We start from the raw sequence: 12,362 nt of genomic DNA, 5'->3' as shown, positions 1-12,362 counted from the left end.
CACAGAAAGTGGATACATGTTTTTCAAGAGGCTTAATCTGGAGGAAGAAGAACTAGCCTCCCTAGAGAAACTTCAAATGGTGATGAAAAGTCCCCCAACAAAGTAGAAAATAGACTTGTAAAATATGTTAGGAATTTTCACTGTCTGCTGTGCCTGGGTTGCTCAATCGGTTAAGCATGTGAGTTTGCTTTTGGCTCAGGTCATGATCTCAGGGTTGTGAGCTCGAGTCTTGAGTCATTGCGCTCTACACTCAACAGTGTGCGTGGGATTCTCTCTCCTTCTCCCTCTGTTCCTCCCCGCTCACCACGCTTTCTGTCCCTCTTTCTCTAAAATAAATAAATAAATCTTAAAAAAATAAAACTTGAGTCCTCACTTATTCCAAATAATTTTTACTAAAATCTAAAATAAAAAAAATACATAAGAACTAAAATTCAGTTGAGATGGCCATGATTTTAAAAACCCAGCAGTAAAAAAAAAAAAAAAAAAAGTACTGGAAGTTCATTGAGACTCAGGCACTAAAGATAGATTAACTTCAACTGTGACTGCTCCTATTTACCCACTACCTTTGAGAGATTTTAAATACAAGCATGTCATGTTCACAAGGATTTGACTGCAAATCACAGTCTATAGAGACCAATTTCTATGTAACACTATTTTGGAGTGCTAAAAATTTTTCAACTCAACTGCTCAACTTCACAGATATCTGCTCATCTGAAATGTCTAAAGCATCCTTTGAAGTTCTTTGCCCTGATGTTCCTTTTAGATCACAACACAAGGAAACCATTGGCAAAGGTTTCCTGAAATAAGCAAACATTTCCCCTATGCCCAGGTATCCCATGCCCCTGGGTCTCCCTAATGCTTAGGATCTACCTGGTCTAGCAGGCAGGGTGCAAACTCATTTACCTTCTCCCCAATCCACTAGATGTGTTTAGAAATTACTTCCTAACGGATGCCTTATAATGCAGTGTGCCTGGAATGTTAACACTGGTCTTTCTGTTTAGGCTTTTGTACTTCGGGAGCAGCAGGTTCCCTCCTGATGTCTTTGACATCATTGGTTGTGCCCATCAAATAGAATTCTTTGTTGGGAACAAGACTGACAAAATGAGTGAGGAGGTTGGACATGGAAAAAAAAAAGCTGAAACGGCAGCGATATCCCAGGTATCTTCTCTGTTGAAGCTCTGCCGCTTGAGAGCTTTTTGAAATGGTCATCTGTTATGTCATCAGCTTGGAAAACAGCAAGTGCAGACTCCAGCAGAGAGGTCAGACATCTCCAGTTCACACACACCTGGTCAGGGACCACTGGGTTCTTCAAGTAGACCCCGTACCTGGCACTGTGGACAACCCCACTACATGGGCTCTTGTTGACCAGGCTGGTCACTATAATGATCAGTTCCCTGTCAGATCGGCTGAGCTGGCCTGTTTCTTTGTTGCAGATGACATTGTAATAAGCAAAGAAGGCTCTGAGTTCTAATGGTTGGTGAGACAACAATTTACATTTGGTAAAAATTCTGTCAGCGGTGACAGGACTCTGAGGGAGTGAAGCACAGACCTGCCTGCACCCTGTTCGAAGCCAGGAGGCCTTCCTGCAGGTGCCTGCCCTCTCACAGCTTTTTTTTTTTTTTTTTTCAATACAAAGTCATAGAATTTCTTTCCACATTTTGGATATTAACCCTTTGTTGGATATATGATTCACAAATGTCTTCTCCCATTTAGTAGGCTGCCTCTTTGTTTTGAGGCAGGCAAAACGAAGGTTTCCTTTGCTGTGCAGAAGCTTTTAGTCTTTTAGTTTGATGTAATCCCATTTATTTATTTTAGCTTTTGTTGCCCTTGCCTGAAGAGGCTGGTCCAAAAAAAATTCTGCTAAGACTAATGTCAAAGACCTTACTGCCTATATTTTCTCTTAGGCATTTTTGGTTTCAGGGGTTACAATCAGTTTTGAATTTATTTTTGTGTGGTGTAAGATAGTGGTCCAGTTTGCCCAACCCCATTGATTGGAGATACTCTTCAGTGCTGGCTTTGCTTTTCCGCTATTTAAAGCCAGCTATGACTTCCTCCCCAAGGAGGAATTCTTAGACATTCTTTGACAACTTACTCCACTGCCTGAAACTGGAGGAAAGTGGGACCTCCGAAAATGGCAATGCAGACCCAAGAATTTATCTTTATTCATCCAGACACTGACAGGTGGAGCCAAACACGTGGGCAGGGGTCGGTTAACCGGGACTTGGCCTCATCACCTCCTTGCCCCGCCCCCTACAGTGTGGGGGCGGGGCAGGAGGCCAGTCAGTGCCCCGCCCCTCAAGCCTCGCGCCAGAGGGCGGAAGTGACGCAAGCCCAAAGCCATTTCCGGCGGGCCGAAACTAGGAAGAAACTTGGAGCTGCCTAGGCGCTCCTGCCAGGGTCTCTGTTCCTCCTGTGCCCCGTGGCCCGGCAGCGCGGAGCTGTCGGGATCCCTGGCCATGGGGCAGCCCCGGCCCTCCGCAGTGTGAGGCGCGGGGCCTCCCGCGGGCTCCCCGATAGGCCGAGGGCGGGCAAGCGGGAGGCGTCGTTCCAGCTGCGGTCACGGCCGCTGCCGGCCGGGCTCCCGGCATCATGAACATAGACGTGGAGTTTCACATCCGGCACAACTACCCCTGGAGCAAGTTGCCGGCCAACGTGAGGCAGGTACGGCCGGAATCTGGGGTCGGGGCCCCGCCCTGCCGTCACCTGCTCACCTTGCCCACGGGGCCGGGGCTGCCCCTCGCGGCTGACTCCCGCCCTTCCCCCGCCGCGGTCTCGGGGCAATCGTCCCGCAGGTTAGGGGTTCGGAGGGGACAGCCGTGTGGGGCCAGGGGGGCAAGATGGGGCGGTTGGTAAACGGGATGGACTCGCTTGGCACCTTTGCCTGTAGTCTCGTTTAAACCAGGCGCTGGGTCAGGCGCTTGCGACATCTATTTAACGCGGCCCTTGACCTCCAGAACTTCAGGATGGTGGGGAATAGACGAGAAACAAATGACCGCGTTACAGGAGGATAGCCGCGCACACATCCTTGCGTTGTAGTGTATGTGGGCACACGGAGGAGTAAGAAATTGTCCAGGGAATGTCTGGAGCCCGTGTGGAGGAGGCACTGAAATTGGGCCTTTGAGGACGAATGAGAGATAGGAGGGAGTAAGGTTTTCCGGTTTTTTGAAGAACTTGGACGTGTGAAAGAGCGTGTTGAGAGTAGTTAGCAACTTAGTATCCCGGGAGGTGGAGATGCGGGTATGCTGGTGTTTGGAGGTGGGATTTTGTGAGTGAGTGGAGGTTGGTTGGTAGCAGATAAGGCTGGAAAAGCAGGCAGGGCCAGATTTTGAAGGGGTTTTCCTACTCTGATGGTTGGACTGTGTCCTCTAGACAGGATAGGCTTACTAGCGGTGTTTGAACAAGAGAGTGTCAGGAGGTTTTTTGGGTTTTTTTTGAGGGTTAATTCTCAACTGCTTGAATGATATTTTTACCAGTTGCTCAGCAAATGTTAACTGAACACCTGATTGCTATGCCTTGTTCCAGGTGTGGATAGTTTGCCTCAGTCAACAAGATAGAGACCCTGCCTTCATGGAGCTTACATTTTAGTCAAGAAAGACAGTAAACAACTAAACGAAGAAGTACCGAACATGGCAGGTGGTGTTGAATCTTAGGAAGATAGTGATAGATGCTGCATAGAAGGCGCTGTTTCTCTGGCCATGGATTGAGCTTCAAGTTCCTCCCTTTCTGCTTGGTTCAGAGTGAAATTCTGTTTTCCACTGGTGCTGGGCAGTTGTATTTGGAACGTTTGGGATGGTGGTAGTGATGGTATAGGATTATTAATTTGCTTCCTCACTCAGCATGGGGCGTAGTATTGGGAAACAAATAATTTAAGGTTCTGTCAGTGCATCACGTGGTGGGGAAAGTGCTTTCAACTGGAAGATACCCAACAAGAAAGTAGCAAGATAAAGGAACTAAGATTTCTTGGTTTTCTGTGGCTGCCCATGTGGCATTTATCTTGATTTGGAGGAACAAAGCTCTAAGCTCGAAAGAGTGTTTCTCTTGTTAAGCTTGAATGAGGGCTTTGGTAGTTTTGTTCTTTAGGGTTTTGTGGCCTATCCAGAGACAGCTGGAAGAACCAAGAGTGCTTTTCTTTGTTTCCATCTTTACTTTTCCTTTCACGAATATAAATGTAGCATAATGGAAGAAAGATGGATGATTCAATTACGTTTAGCATGAATAATGGATCTCAATTAGTATTGGCAAAAGCATATCTAATACTTAGGACTATTAAAAATAATCACAAATCAGTATTATCATTAGATAGAAATGTGACATTAAATTAAAATTTAATAAGACCACTTAAAAAATAGCTGTCTTAGCTTAGGATAAACTTCCACTTAGAGCCGGTGTTGGAAAATCCATCTGTACTAGTTACTTCCTTGGACTTTATCTAGCCTTACTACTGTTCACCTAGGTCACGCTCCACCTTGGATTGCTACATCAGCTTTCTGTCTGGTCTCTCTTCCTCAGTGAAGGACTCCCTCACATTCATTCCTCACACTACACTGGGGTGAGATTTCTGAAAGGCCCATTCAGTCCTGTACTGCCTGTCTCCTGTAGATTACTTGTAACTTCTTGAATGTCAGAACTCCTCCAGGAAGGATTTCCCTGACCTACATCTGGAGAAGTTGACCCTCCCTGGCACAGTTTCTCATCTATACCACTCAACCCCACTGTGTTGCATTTGCTGCTTACATTACCTGTTTTGCTTTTGTATTTTGAGCACCTATCACATGGTTAGCTTTTAGTAAATATTTTTGGAGCAAGTAAGTGATGGTATCAGTCAGAGGAATTTTTCCAGGACTAAAGCTCAGTCACTTTAAAAGCGGGAAATGGTCCTTATATGGAAAGAATTTTTTTTTTTTTTTTGCCATTATAGATACTAAATACTTTGATAGAGTTTCCAGTAAGCTTTGATGACTTTAATTTAGAAATAACTCATTTCCCTCTTCTTGAAAGCTGTGAGAAGGTGATTTCAGATTTTTCTTAAAAGCGCATGTCTAGTTAGGTAAGGGGATTCCAGATTTTTACAAACTGTACGTAAAGCTTTTCTATGGATGGGATGGACTTTAAAAAATACAGTAAAAGTTGTAGATAAGGCCATTATTTCAAGGTTTTTTGTAGCTTATTAGTATCTTGTATTCATTATTCAAAAACAGTTATTTTAAGGAAAGTCTGATGATGTTCTGTATCATCTCAGAAAGGTCAGTTAAAAAATTGTGCGTATCTTATTGTGGGGGGCCGTGATTGGGGTTTGTGGGAGCAGAGTCTTTAGAAAAAAGTGCAGTTGTTGTCTGATAGCCAGCGGCTATGTCTCTCTGAATCTGTTACGGTGCCTTTTATATGCTGCTGTACTTCATCTGTCAGACCTGGTCAGTATTTCTGCAGGGTCAGTGGGTCTCAGAGTAAAATGACCCTTCTTTTAGTTTGCTTCCTGTGGTGGTAACAGTGTTTCAGAATGTGAATGGTGGGAAATTTGGGGGAGGGGTGGAGAGAAGCCAAAGAATCTTTGTGAACAGAGCAGTTTTATTTTATGTATCTGGGTAGTGAAGAACAAAGTCAACTTCTAATATAGTTTTTAGGTATTTGTGGGCCACATATGTATTGATTGATCAGGGTCAGTTGTTAACTTAATTCCTGGCAGGAAGGCTTAGATGTTGAAACGTTGTGTTCTCTAACTGGCTTATAATTAACAGGCCCTTATGTTTTGTGTGAGTGGCTTGATTACACTTTTTGTTCTGGCGTTCCCAGGAATGAAGTTAGGAAGGCGGAACCTGGTTGTAAGTTGGGATAAATTAAGAGATTTATTTTAAAACAGAAGAGCAAACCTCAAGTGCAGAAGATGCTCTAGGTTCTACCAAAATCGTGTGCTGTGTGCGACCGTGTTTTGTGTTCTTTGGGAAGGAGGCTTACTTCTCTGGCAACAATGCTAGAGAAAACCCTTTACAAGTTTTGTAGCAAACCCAGCATTTGAATTCCCCTCAACATCTTTATTACCCAGGTTTTGGTGCTGCATAGAGGATGTGGAGTAATTTCTCTGTGATGACCTTTGCTCCGAACCTCTGCAGATGTTAAGACGGATGAAAAAAATAAAAGCACATATATTCTGTCAGTAGTATGGGTCATTATTTAGCCTGTGAAAACTAATTAACATAGGTTCAGGAAGAAAGATTTCCATTTTCTCACATCGTCACTTTTTTGTTAAAGTACATCCCACCAGTGGTCCAGTTATGGGCCAGTTTATTCTATGTCTTAACCTGTCTTGTGAAGATTGCCTTCGGTGGAGGTATGTGTAGAAACATTTACCTTGGCTTTCAGACCTGTGGGTAGGAAGTATAATAACTGAATCCTCTGATCTTTCTGCCATTAGTTTCTAAGATGTCTGATTTTATATTACAGCGTGTTGGAAAGATCATACCTAGTAATTAAAAAGAGGGAGAGCAGTCATGTTAAATTGAGTTTGTGGTTGCACATTGAATGTAATGTTGACTGTAATGAGGTATACTTGTTCCTTGCTTTCATGAGAGCCCAATTTTGAACTTAAAACACCAAAGCACAGCTAGCAAGGTTTTTGCCCATTAAAAAGTGTATCAGAATTCTAAAATTGTCTAAAATTTTTTTTTTTTTTTTTTAACAAAACCATAAGGAGAAGGTGTTTTTTAGAAGTCATCTTATTGGGGCACCTGGGTGGCTCAGTCGGGTAAGCATTGGACTCTTGATGTCCACTCACGTCATGATCTCAGGGTCCTGAGGTTGAACCCCTGCATCTGACTCCGTGCTCAGTGGGCAGCCCACTTGAGATTCCTTTTCTCCCTCTCCCTCCGCTCTTCCCCACACTTGCATGCGTGCGCACGCTCTCTCTCTCAAATAAATAAATCTTAGAAAGAAAAGAAAAAAGAAGTCATCTTATCATTTAGATGTACATTTAAAATGTACATTCTCCAGAGACATTAATTTTTAATAATCATAGCCCTCAAATGTAAATAATTATCAGACAGGGATCTGTCTTTAGTTGCCACTCTTAAATTAAAAAGATAAGTAGGTGCAAGAAAGCATCCGTTTATCCATCTATCCATCCGTCCACGTATTCAACACACACAGATTAGGAACGATCAAGAAAGAAATCTTTATAAGTAGAGCTTAGTTTTTTGTTACTTTAATGAAGTTATGCTCTTGGACTGTTGTTTGATATTAAATACTTTAGGTAGTTTCAGTAAGTCCTTTTAGAAAGGCAAACTGAAAATAAACACATCAAATTTTTGTTTAATATTATAGAATGAAAATTAGTATAATAGCACTTAAGAAAATATTCTTCGTCCTGGAAATTAGAGGTAGTAGGATAAAATTAAGGGGCATGGTTTTGAAACTGTATGAGGAAAAAGTATTGTTGTTTAGTTCAGAAGCTATTTTTAAAACTATCTGAATTTTTTTTTTTTAGAGTCTTGGAAATTCACAGAGAGAATATGAAAAGCAGGTTGTTCTTTACAGTATCCGCAATCAATTACGATATAGAAACAACTTAGGTAAGTAGAGACATTTTTATATCACGGTGGAAACACCTGTTGCTATTTACCATTTTTATTAATCTATTCTGTCTTTTCAATGCATGTTTTATAATTTTATTCCATATAGACATTTAAGAAGCTCTGTACTGACCCATCCCACCTAACAACAATTTGTATGAGCAAGTAAATTTTTCTTTCTAAATCGATTTCAAATTATTTTTTTTTAAAGAGTATCCATTGTAGATTCATTTTACCTATAAAATATTAATCTCAATTCAGATGTAGTTTTTTCACTTTAGGTGAAAAAATAAGCCAGAAGAGAAGTACATTCATTCTTAATAGTTTCTGATTTTGGATTTTTTGGGTTTTTTCCCCATAAATTTTCAAAATATAAATTTAATGAAATCTCTGTAATAACTGGAACAAATTTTAAGCATAGTTGGGTGTGTGTGTGTGTGTGTGTGTGTGTGTTTTAACTTTTTCTTTAAATGTTTGGTTTTTGTCAGATGACTCATTAGTCTGTTCTATTGCCCTGCTAATCTTTCTGTGCATGTATTTACTCTCAGATTAAGCACTGTAGTTCAGATAGTTTTGTTTTATTTAAATGTATTTCATGGGAGTCAGGGGTCTTTTTCCATTTAAAGAACAAAACTATCAAGTAATTTTTTGAAATAGACTTGATGCATTGAAAACTACCGTTCACTTTGGCTCTCTTGTGGTATAGTAAGGGATTTGATGAATTCTAGCTTGCGTTTTGCATCTTTTAGAGAGAACATTCCATGATTGCTTTCTTGGCTTTCTGACTTGGTAAGAATTCTTTCTCTATTTATCTGTCCTGTTGCAGATTCCGCTTGTGTACTCTGAAGTCTGTTTCTTTGTGGCTTAATTGTTTCTTTGTTCCAACTTAGTTTCGTTTGTTCTCTTCCAACTACTGTGCTTTTATTTTTAGTTAATATTGGTTTGTAAAGTAGTTCTTACTGCATTTATAATTATAGATAACCGTAAGACACCTGAAAATTGAAAATTTCTCGCTTTCCCCAGTTAAACATGTCAAGAAAGATGAACGCAAATACTACGAGGAGCTGCTAAAGTACAGTCGTGACCATCTCATGCTGTACCCTTACCATCTGTCCGATATAATGGTAAAGGGCCTGAGGATAACACCATTTTCATACTATACTGGGATCATGGAGGTGAGTTCACGGTGTATGTGGGGCATTAGGAATGGGACGGGACTCTGTGTTGTCAGTAGCGATGCCGGTAATGACTGGCTGTGCTCTTCTCAGCCCTAGTGGGCAGTTTCTGAGATTACAGTGGAAAAAAAAGAGAGTTGCTTACGAGTTAACTATGTCATCCACACTGTACAAGGAGTTGTTGTCCAGGCTCTCGTAATGGTAAGGTACCTGTTTTTGTGCCATGTTTTTGAGGGCATTATTGACCCTCTGTGCTATTGTAGCATTAGTCACTCATTTATGTTAAAACCGACTGCTTTGAACACGTGATTAAGGTTGAAAATGTGGGTGACAGAACTGAGCATTGAGTTCAGAGAAACTTAATGCGTTTAACGATTCTCTGACTAGAGAAGGAATAAGTGATTATAAACCCAACATGCAAGACACGTGTTAGAAAAAGAAAAGTATTTGTAGTTCTGGCTGTTAATGTCTTGCCATTTTTATTAATTTTTGGATGTTAGCTTTTTTCCAAAGTCAGTATTTAGACCTTTGTCAAGTAACTTTAAATATACTGTTTTTAAGTGAGCTGCATGCAAAGATTGGCAATGTTTATCTAGTATTCAGTGGCTACTTAATTTTATCGGAGGGCCGCTGTTGTGGGCCCACTGGCCGCCTCCAGAGCAGGGGGAGGCCTTGAACTGAAGGAGCTGGGAACGTGCAGGAACAGTGAGGTCACGTTCCGATGTGGCTTCCTCCGCGAGAGCTCCCTTTGCTTTTCGCCCTGAGCCCCTTCTTCACAAGCACTTAGGCCGTCCTGCGTCTCCCATGTCTCTGTGTCCCTGTTCGGGAGGAAATATTAGTGTCAAGCTTGAGGCCTGACAGCCCCGGTTTCTGTCGATCCCCTTTCCTGAGAGCCAGGGCGGCAGAATGAAGGTGGCAGGTCATCAGTACGTAGAATAATTCGGACTGCCTCTTTGTTTTGCTGGCACTGACTACGAGGTTTAGGAGCGATGAGAGGGGGAGGGTTTTTCCCTCCTTTACCAACTTTCAGTTGTGTCCAGGCGCTCGCTGCTCTCTGCTTTCTGTTCTTACACCATTGGGCGTAGGTCCTAGGTTGAAAATGGGCCCTGTCCCCACGGTAGACGGTTTATTATTGGAGTAACAGAGGGGCATTGGAAGAAGCTGGAGGCTGAGGTTAACTGTGCTGCTGGTTGGGTCTCGTAGGAGCCAAGATGACTGAGCGGTCACAGTCTTGGTTGGTGGTGTGCGTCTCAGATGTGTGTTGACGGAAGCGTGACACATCAGGACACCTCTCTCGGGTCACGGATCTGGGATGCGGTGTGAGGCGTGGAGAGGCAGGAACCGGGAGCTCCGAAAACGGTGTTCCCTGTGCGGCTTCCACAGAGCGCAAGCTGCAGGGCAGGTGTTTGGGATTCGGGAGCGCTGTGGGAAAGCCAGACCGGACGGGCTGATCTGCGGTGACTCGGCTGGCCCAGGTGGCCCACAGGGAGGCCTGCATGCTTTAGGTCGCACCCCCTATCTCAGTGCTCCGGGCAACAATTCTGATGACCCTGTTTGGCTCTCTTAATAGGTATTTATTCACATGTTTTTATCTAAGGATATTTTGCATTTAGAATTTTTAATTGTTTTCTTTTTGAAAGGACATTATGAATAGTGAGAAGAGTTACGATTCATTGCCCAATTTTACTGCCGCTGACTGTAAGTATGTAATGACGCTGAAGGTAACGATTAGTCCGTTGTTGTGTTTGCGTGCTCTTGTCTGTGTCGTCATGTGTGTTTTTGACCTGAAACATTTGAAGCATGGGAACAGCAAGCAACAGTGTTGGTAGGAATTTTTATCAGGTGAGGCAAGTCAAGTATGAGGTTTAGTCTAAATGTCTAAGGGAGAAATATGTTAGAGGGTAAAATGAGAAGAAAGTCTGTATTTCTAGAAAATGAATTCTGATACTTGGGCTGTGTTGTGTTCCACATGAGGGAAGAAAATTTTAAAATTTGTACATGATAGTTTTGCAGCATGATACCCAGTTGTTACTAATAAAATTTGCTTTATTATGTTTATTTTAAGGAAGTATATATTTGACATGGGACACTGTTCTCTTGAGTAAGGAGAAACTTTTGCTGAGAAGTACACTTTGACTTCCTGATATTGGAAGGGTTTCTGCTTTTTAAAGATTTTCCATGGGACATTGTCAGAGGTGTCAGCTCGAGTTCATCTTTCCCAGTTTGGTTTTTTCTTTTGTTATTTTGTTTGAAGAATTTCTTTTAAATTTGATGTTGATTGTTAATCAGTCATCAGAGATGAACAAAAGCTAAGGGTTTTTTCCTAAAAGACCTGGGTGTACTGATATTTTAAGATACATTAAGTGTTTTTAAAATAAAGCCTCTTAATTTCAGGTCTAAGGCTTCTTGGCATAGGAAGAAATCAGTACATTGATCTGATGAATCAGTGTCGGTCGTCAAAAGTAAGTTAGTTGTTTCCTTCCCTTTCTTGTTTCATCCCTGTTATCACACATTCTGATTGTTTTAAGTAGTAGAAATACTGAATTGAAATTTCTTTGATCAAGAAAATAGGCTTCATATAAAATACCAAAACAACTCCTCCATATTTTCTAGGTTATGCTTATGCGATTATTGAATTAAAATGTTTAAGGAATAAAATATTTATTTTTAAAAATTAATTTTTGCTCTGCTGATTTTTTACTTGCTCATTCCTCTCCCAGCATGGTGGGTTAAGTAAGGACACATTCTCCAAATTCATTTTTACCTCCTGGATTTCCTTTGAGTTTCTGGATTTAGATCCAGACTTGATGATTAGTGTTTTGAAGTAATTTAGTTTGAAATAATTGAAGAATGACTTTCTCTATACTGTATTTCTCTCCAGTATGTCTAAAATTCTTCAGATTTTAAAGCAGGAGGATTTAAAAAGATTTGTTTATTAGACTGTGAGAAACAGTCTTATACTATGATCAATAAAAAAGAAGGTATGGATTTCAGGCTGATTGCAAATTCTCATGTTTGTACCATTGAAGAAATTTTTCAGAAGGAAAACGGCTCGTGATCTTCTACCAGTGAAGCCGGTGGAGATCGCCATAGAGGCGTGGTGGGTGGTGCAGGCTGGATATATCACAGAAGATGACATAAAGGTAGATCCCTTTGGAATTAAACATTGGGTTTTTATTTTTTAAATTATAACTTTTAATCATAGCTCTAATTTTTCTAAAAAGTAACACTATTTGGTTTTCTGGAGGAAAATTAAGTGTAAGTTCAAAGTTGTAAATGACTGTGGTAGGCTAGAATATTGGTTTTCAAAGACACTTTTTAGTAATGAGGGGGAGTGCACTTGGGTGGGTCCATTGGTTAAGCGTCCAGCTCTTGATTTCTGCTCAGGTTGTGATCTCAGGGTCATGCGATCGAGCCCCACATCAGGCTCCACGCTCTGCACAGAGCCTGCTTGAGATCCTCTCTCCCTCTGCCCCCTCCCCGCTTACATGTGCGTGCATGCATGTTCTCTCTCTCTCAAATCAGTACATTTTTAAAAATCCAGTAATGAGGGAGACTTGACTTGGTTCGTGTTCAGTAATCTGGGGACTTGTATTAGACAGAAGCTTCATCTCAAGTGATGTGA

General features: G+C 41.6%; 1 protein-coding gene across 2 annotated transcripts in view; it reads left to right on the top strand.

Moving 5' to 3' along the window:
- The first annotated feature begins 2,357 nt into the window (after nucleotides 1-2,357).
- FAM91A1 (family with sequence similarity 91 member A1) overlaps nucleotides 2,358-12,362 on the top strand; it is a 44,066-nt gene continuing 34,061 nt past the window's right edge. The window contains exons 1-6 of one of the 2 annotated variants that reach the window (XM_044244989.1): nucleotides 2,358-2,661; nucleotides 7,478-7,562; nucleotides 8,586-8,737; nucleotides 10,378-10,435; nucleotides 11,132-11,199; nucleotides 11,767-11,880. In XM_044244989.1, the coding sequence (XP_044100924.1) occupies nucleotides 2,590-2,661; nucleotides 7,478-7,562; nucleotides 8,586-8,737; nucleotides 10,378-10,435; nucleotides 11,132-11,199; nucleotides 11,767-11,880 (549 nt within the window). In that variant the 5' untranslated portion in view covers nucleotides 2,358-2,589. Of the gene's footprint in view, nucleotides 2,662-7,477; nucleotides 7,563-7,671; nucleotides 7,728-8,585; nucleotides 8,738-10,377; nucleotides 10,436-11,131; nucleotides 11,200-11,766; nucleotides 11,881-12,362 lie in introns of those variants that run through there. The other variant, XM_044244990.1, reaches the window with a different exon arrangement.

Source organism: Neovison vison, chromosome 4 (genome assembly GCF_020171115.1).
Source record: "Neovison vison isolate M4711 chromosome 4, ASM_NN_V1, whole genome shotgun sequence".
In the NCBI taxonomy this organism is placed as follows: domain Eukaryota; kingdom Metazoa; phylum Chordata; class Mammalia; order Carnivora; family Mustelidae; genus Neogale; species Neogale vison.
The sequence above is the reverse complement of the archived record's forward strand: the minus strand, read 5'-3'. Positions and strand labels throughout refer to the sequence as shown.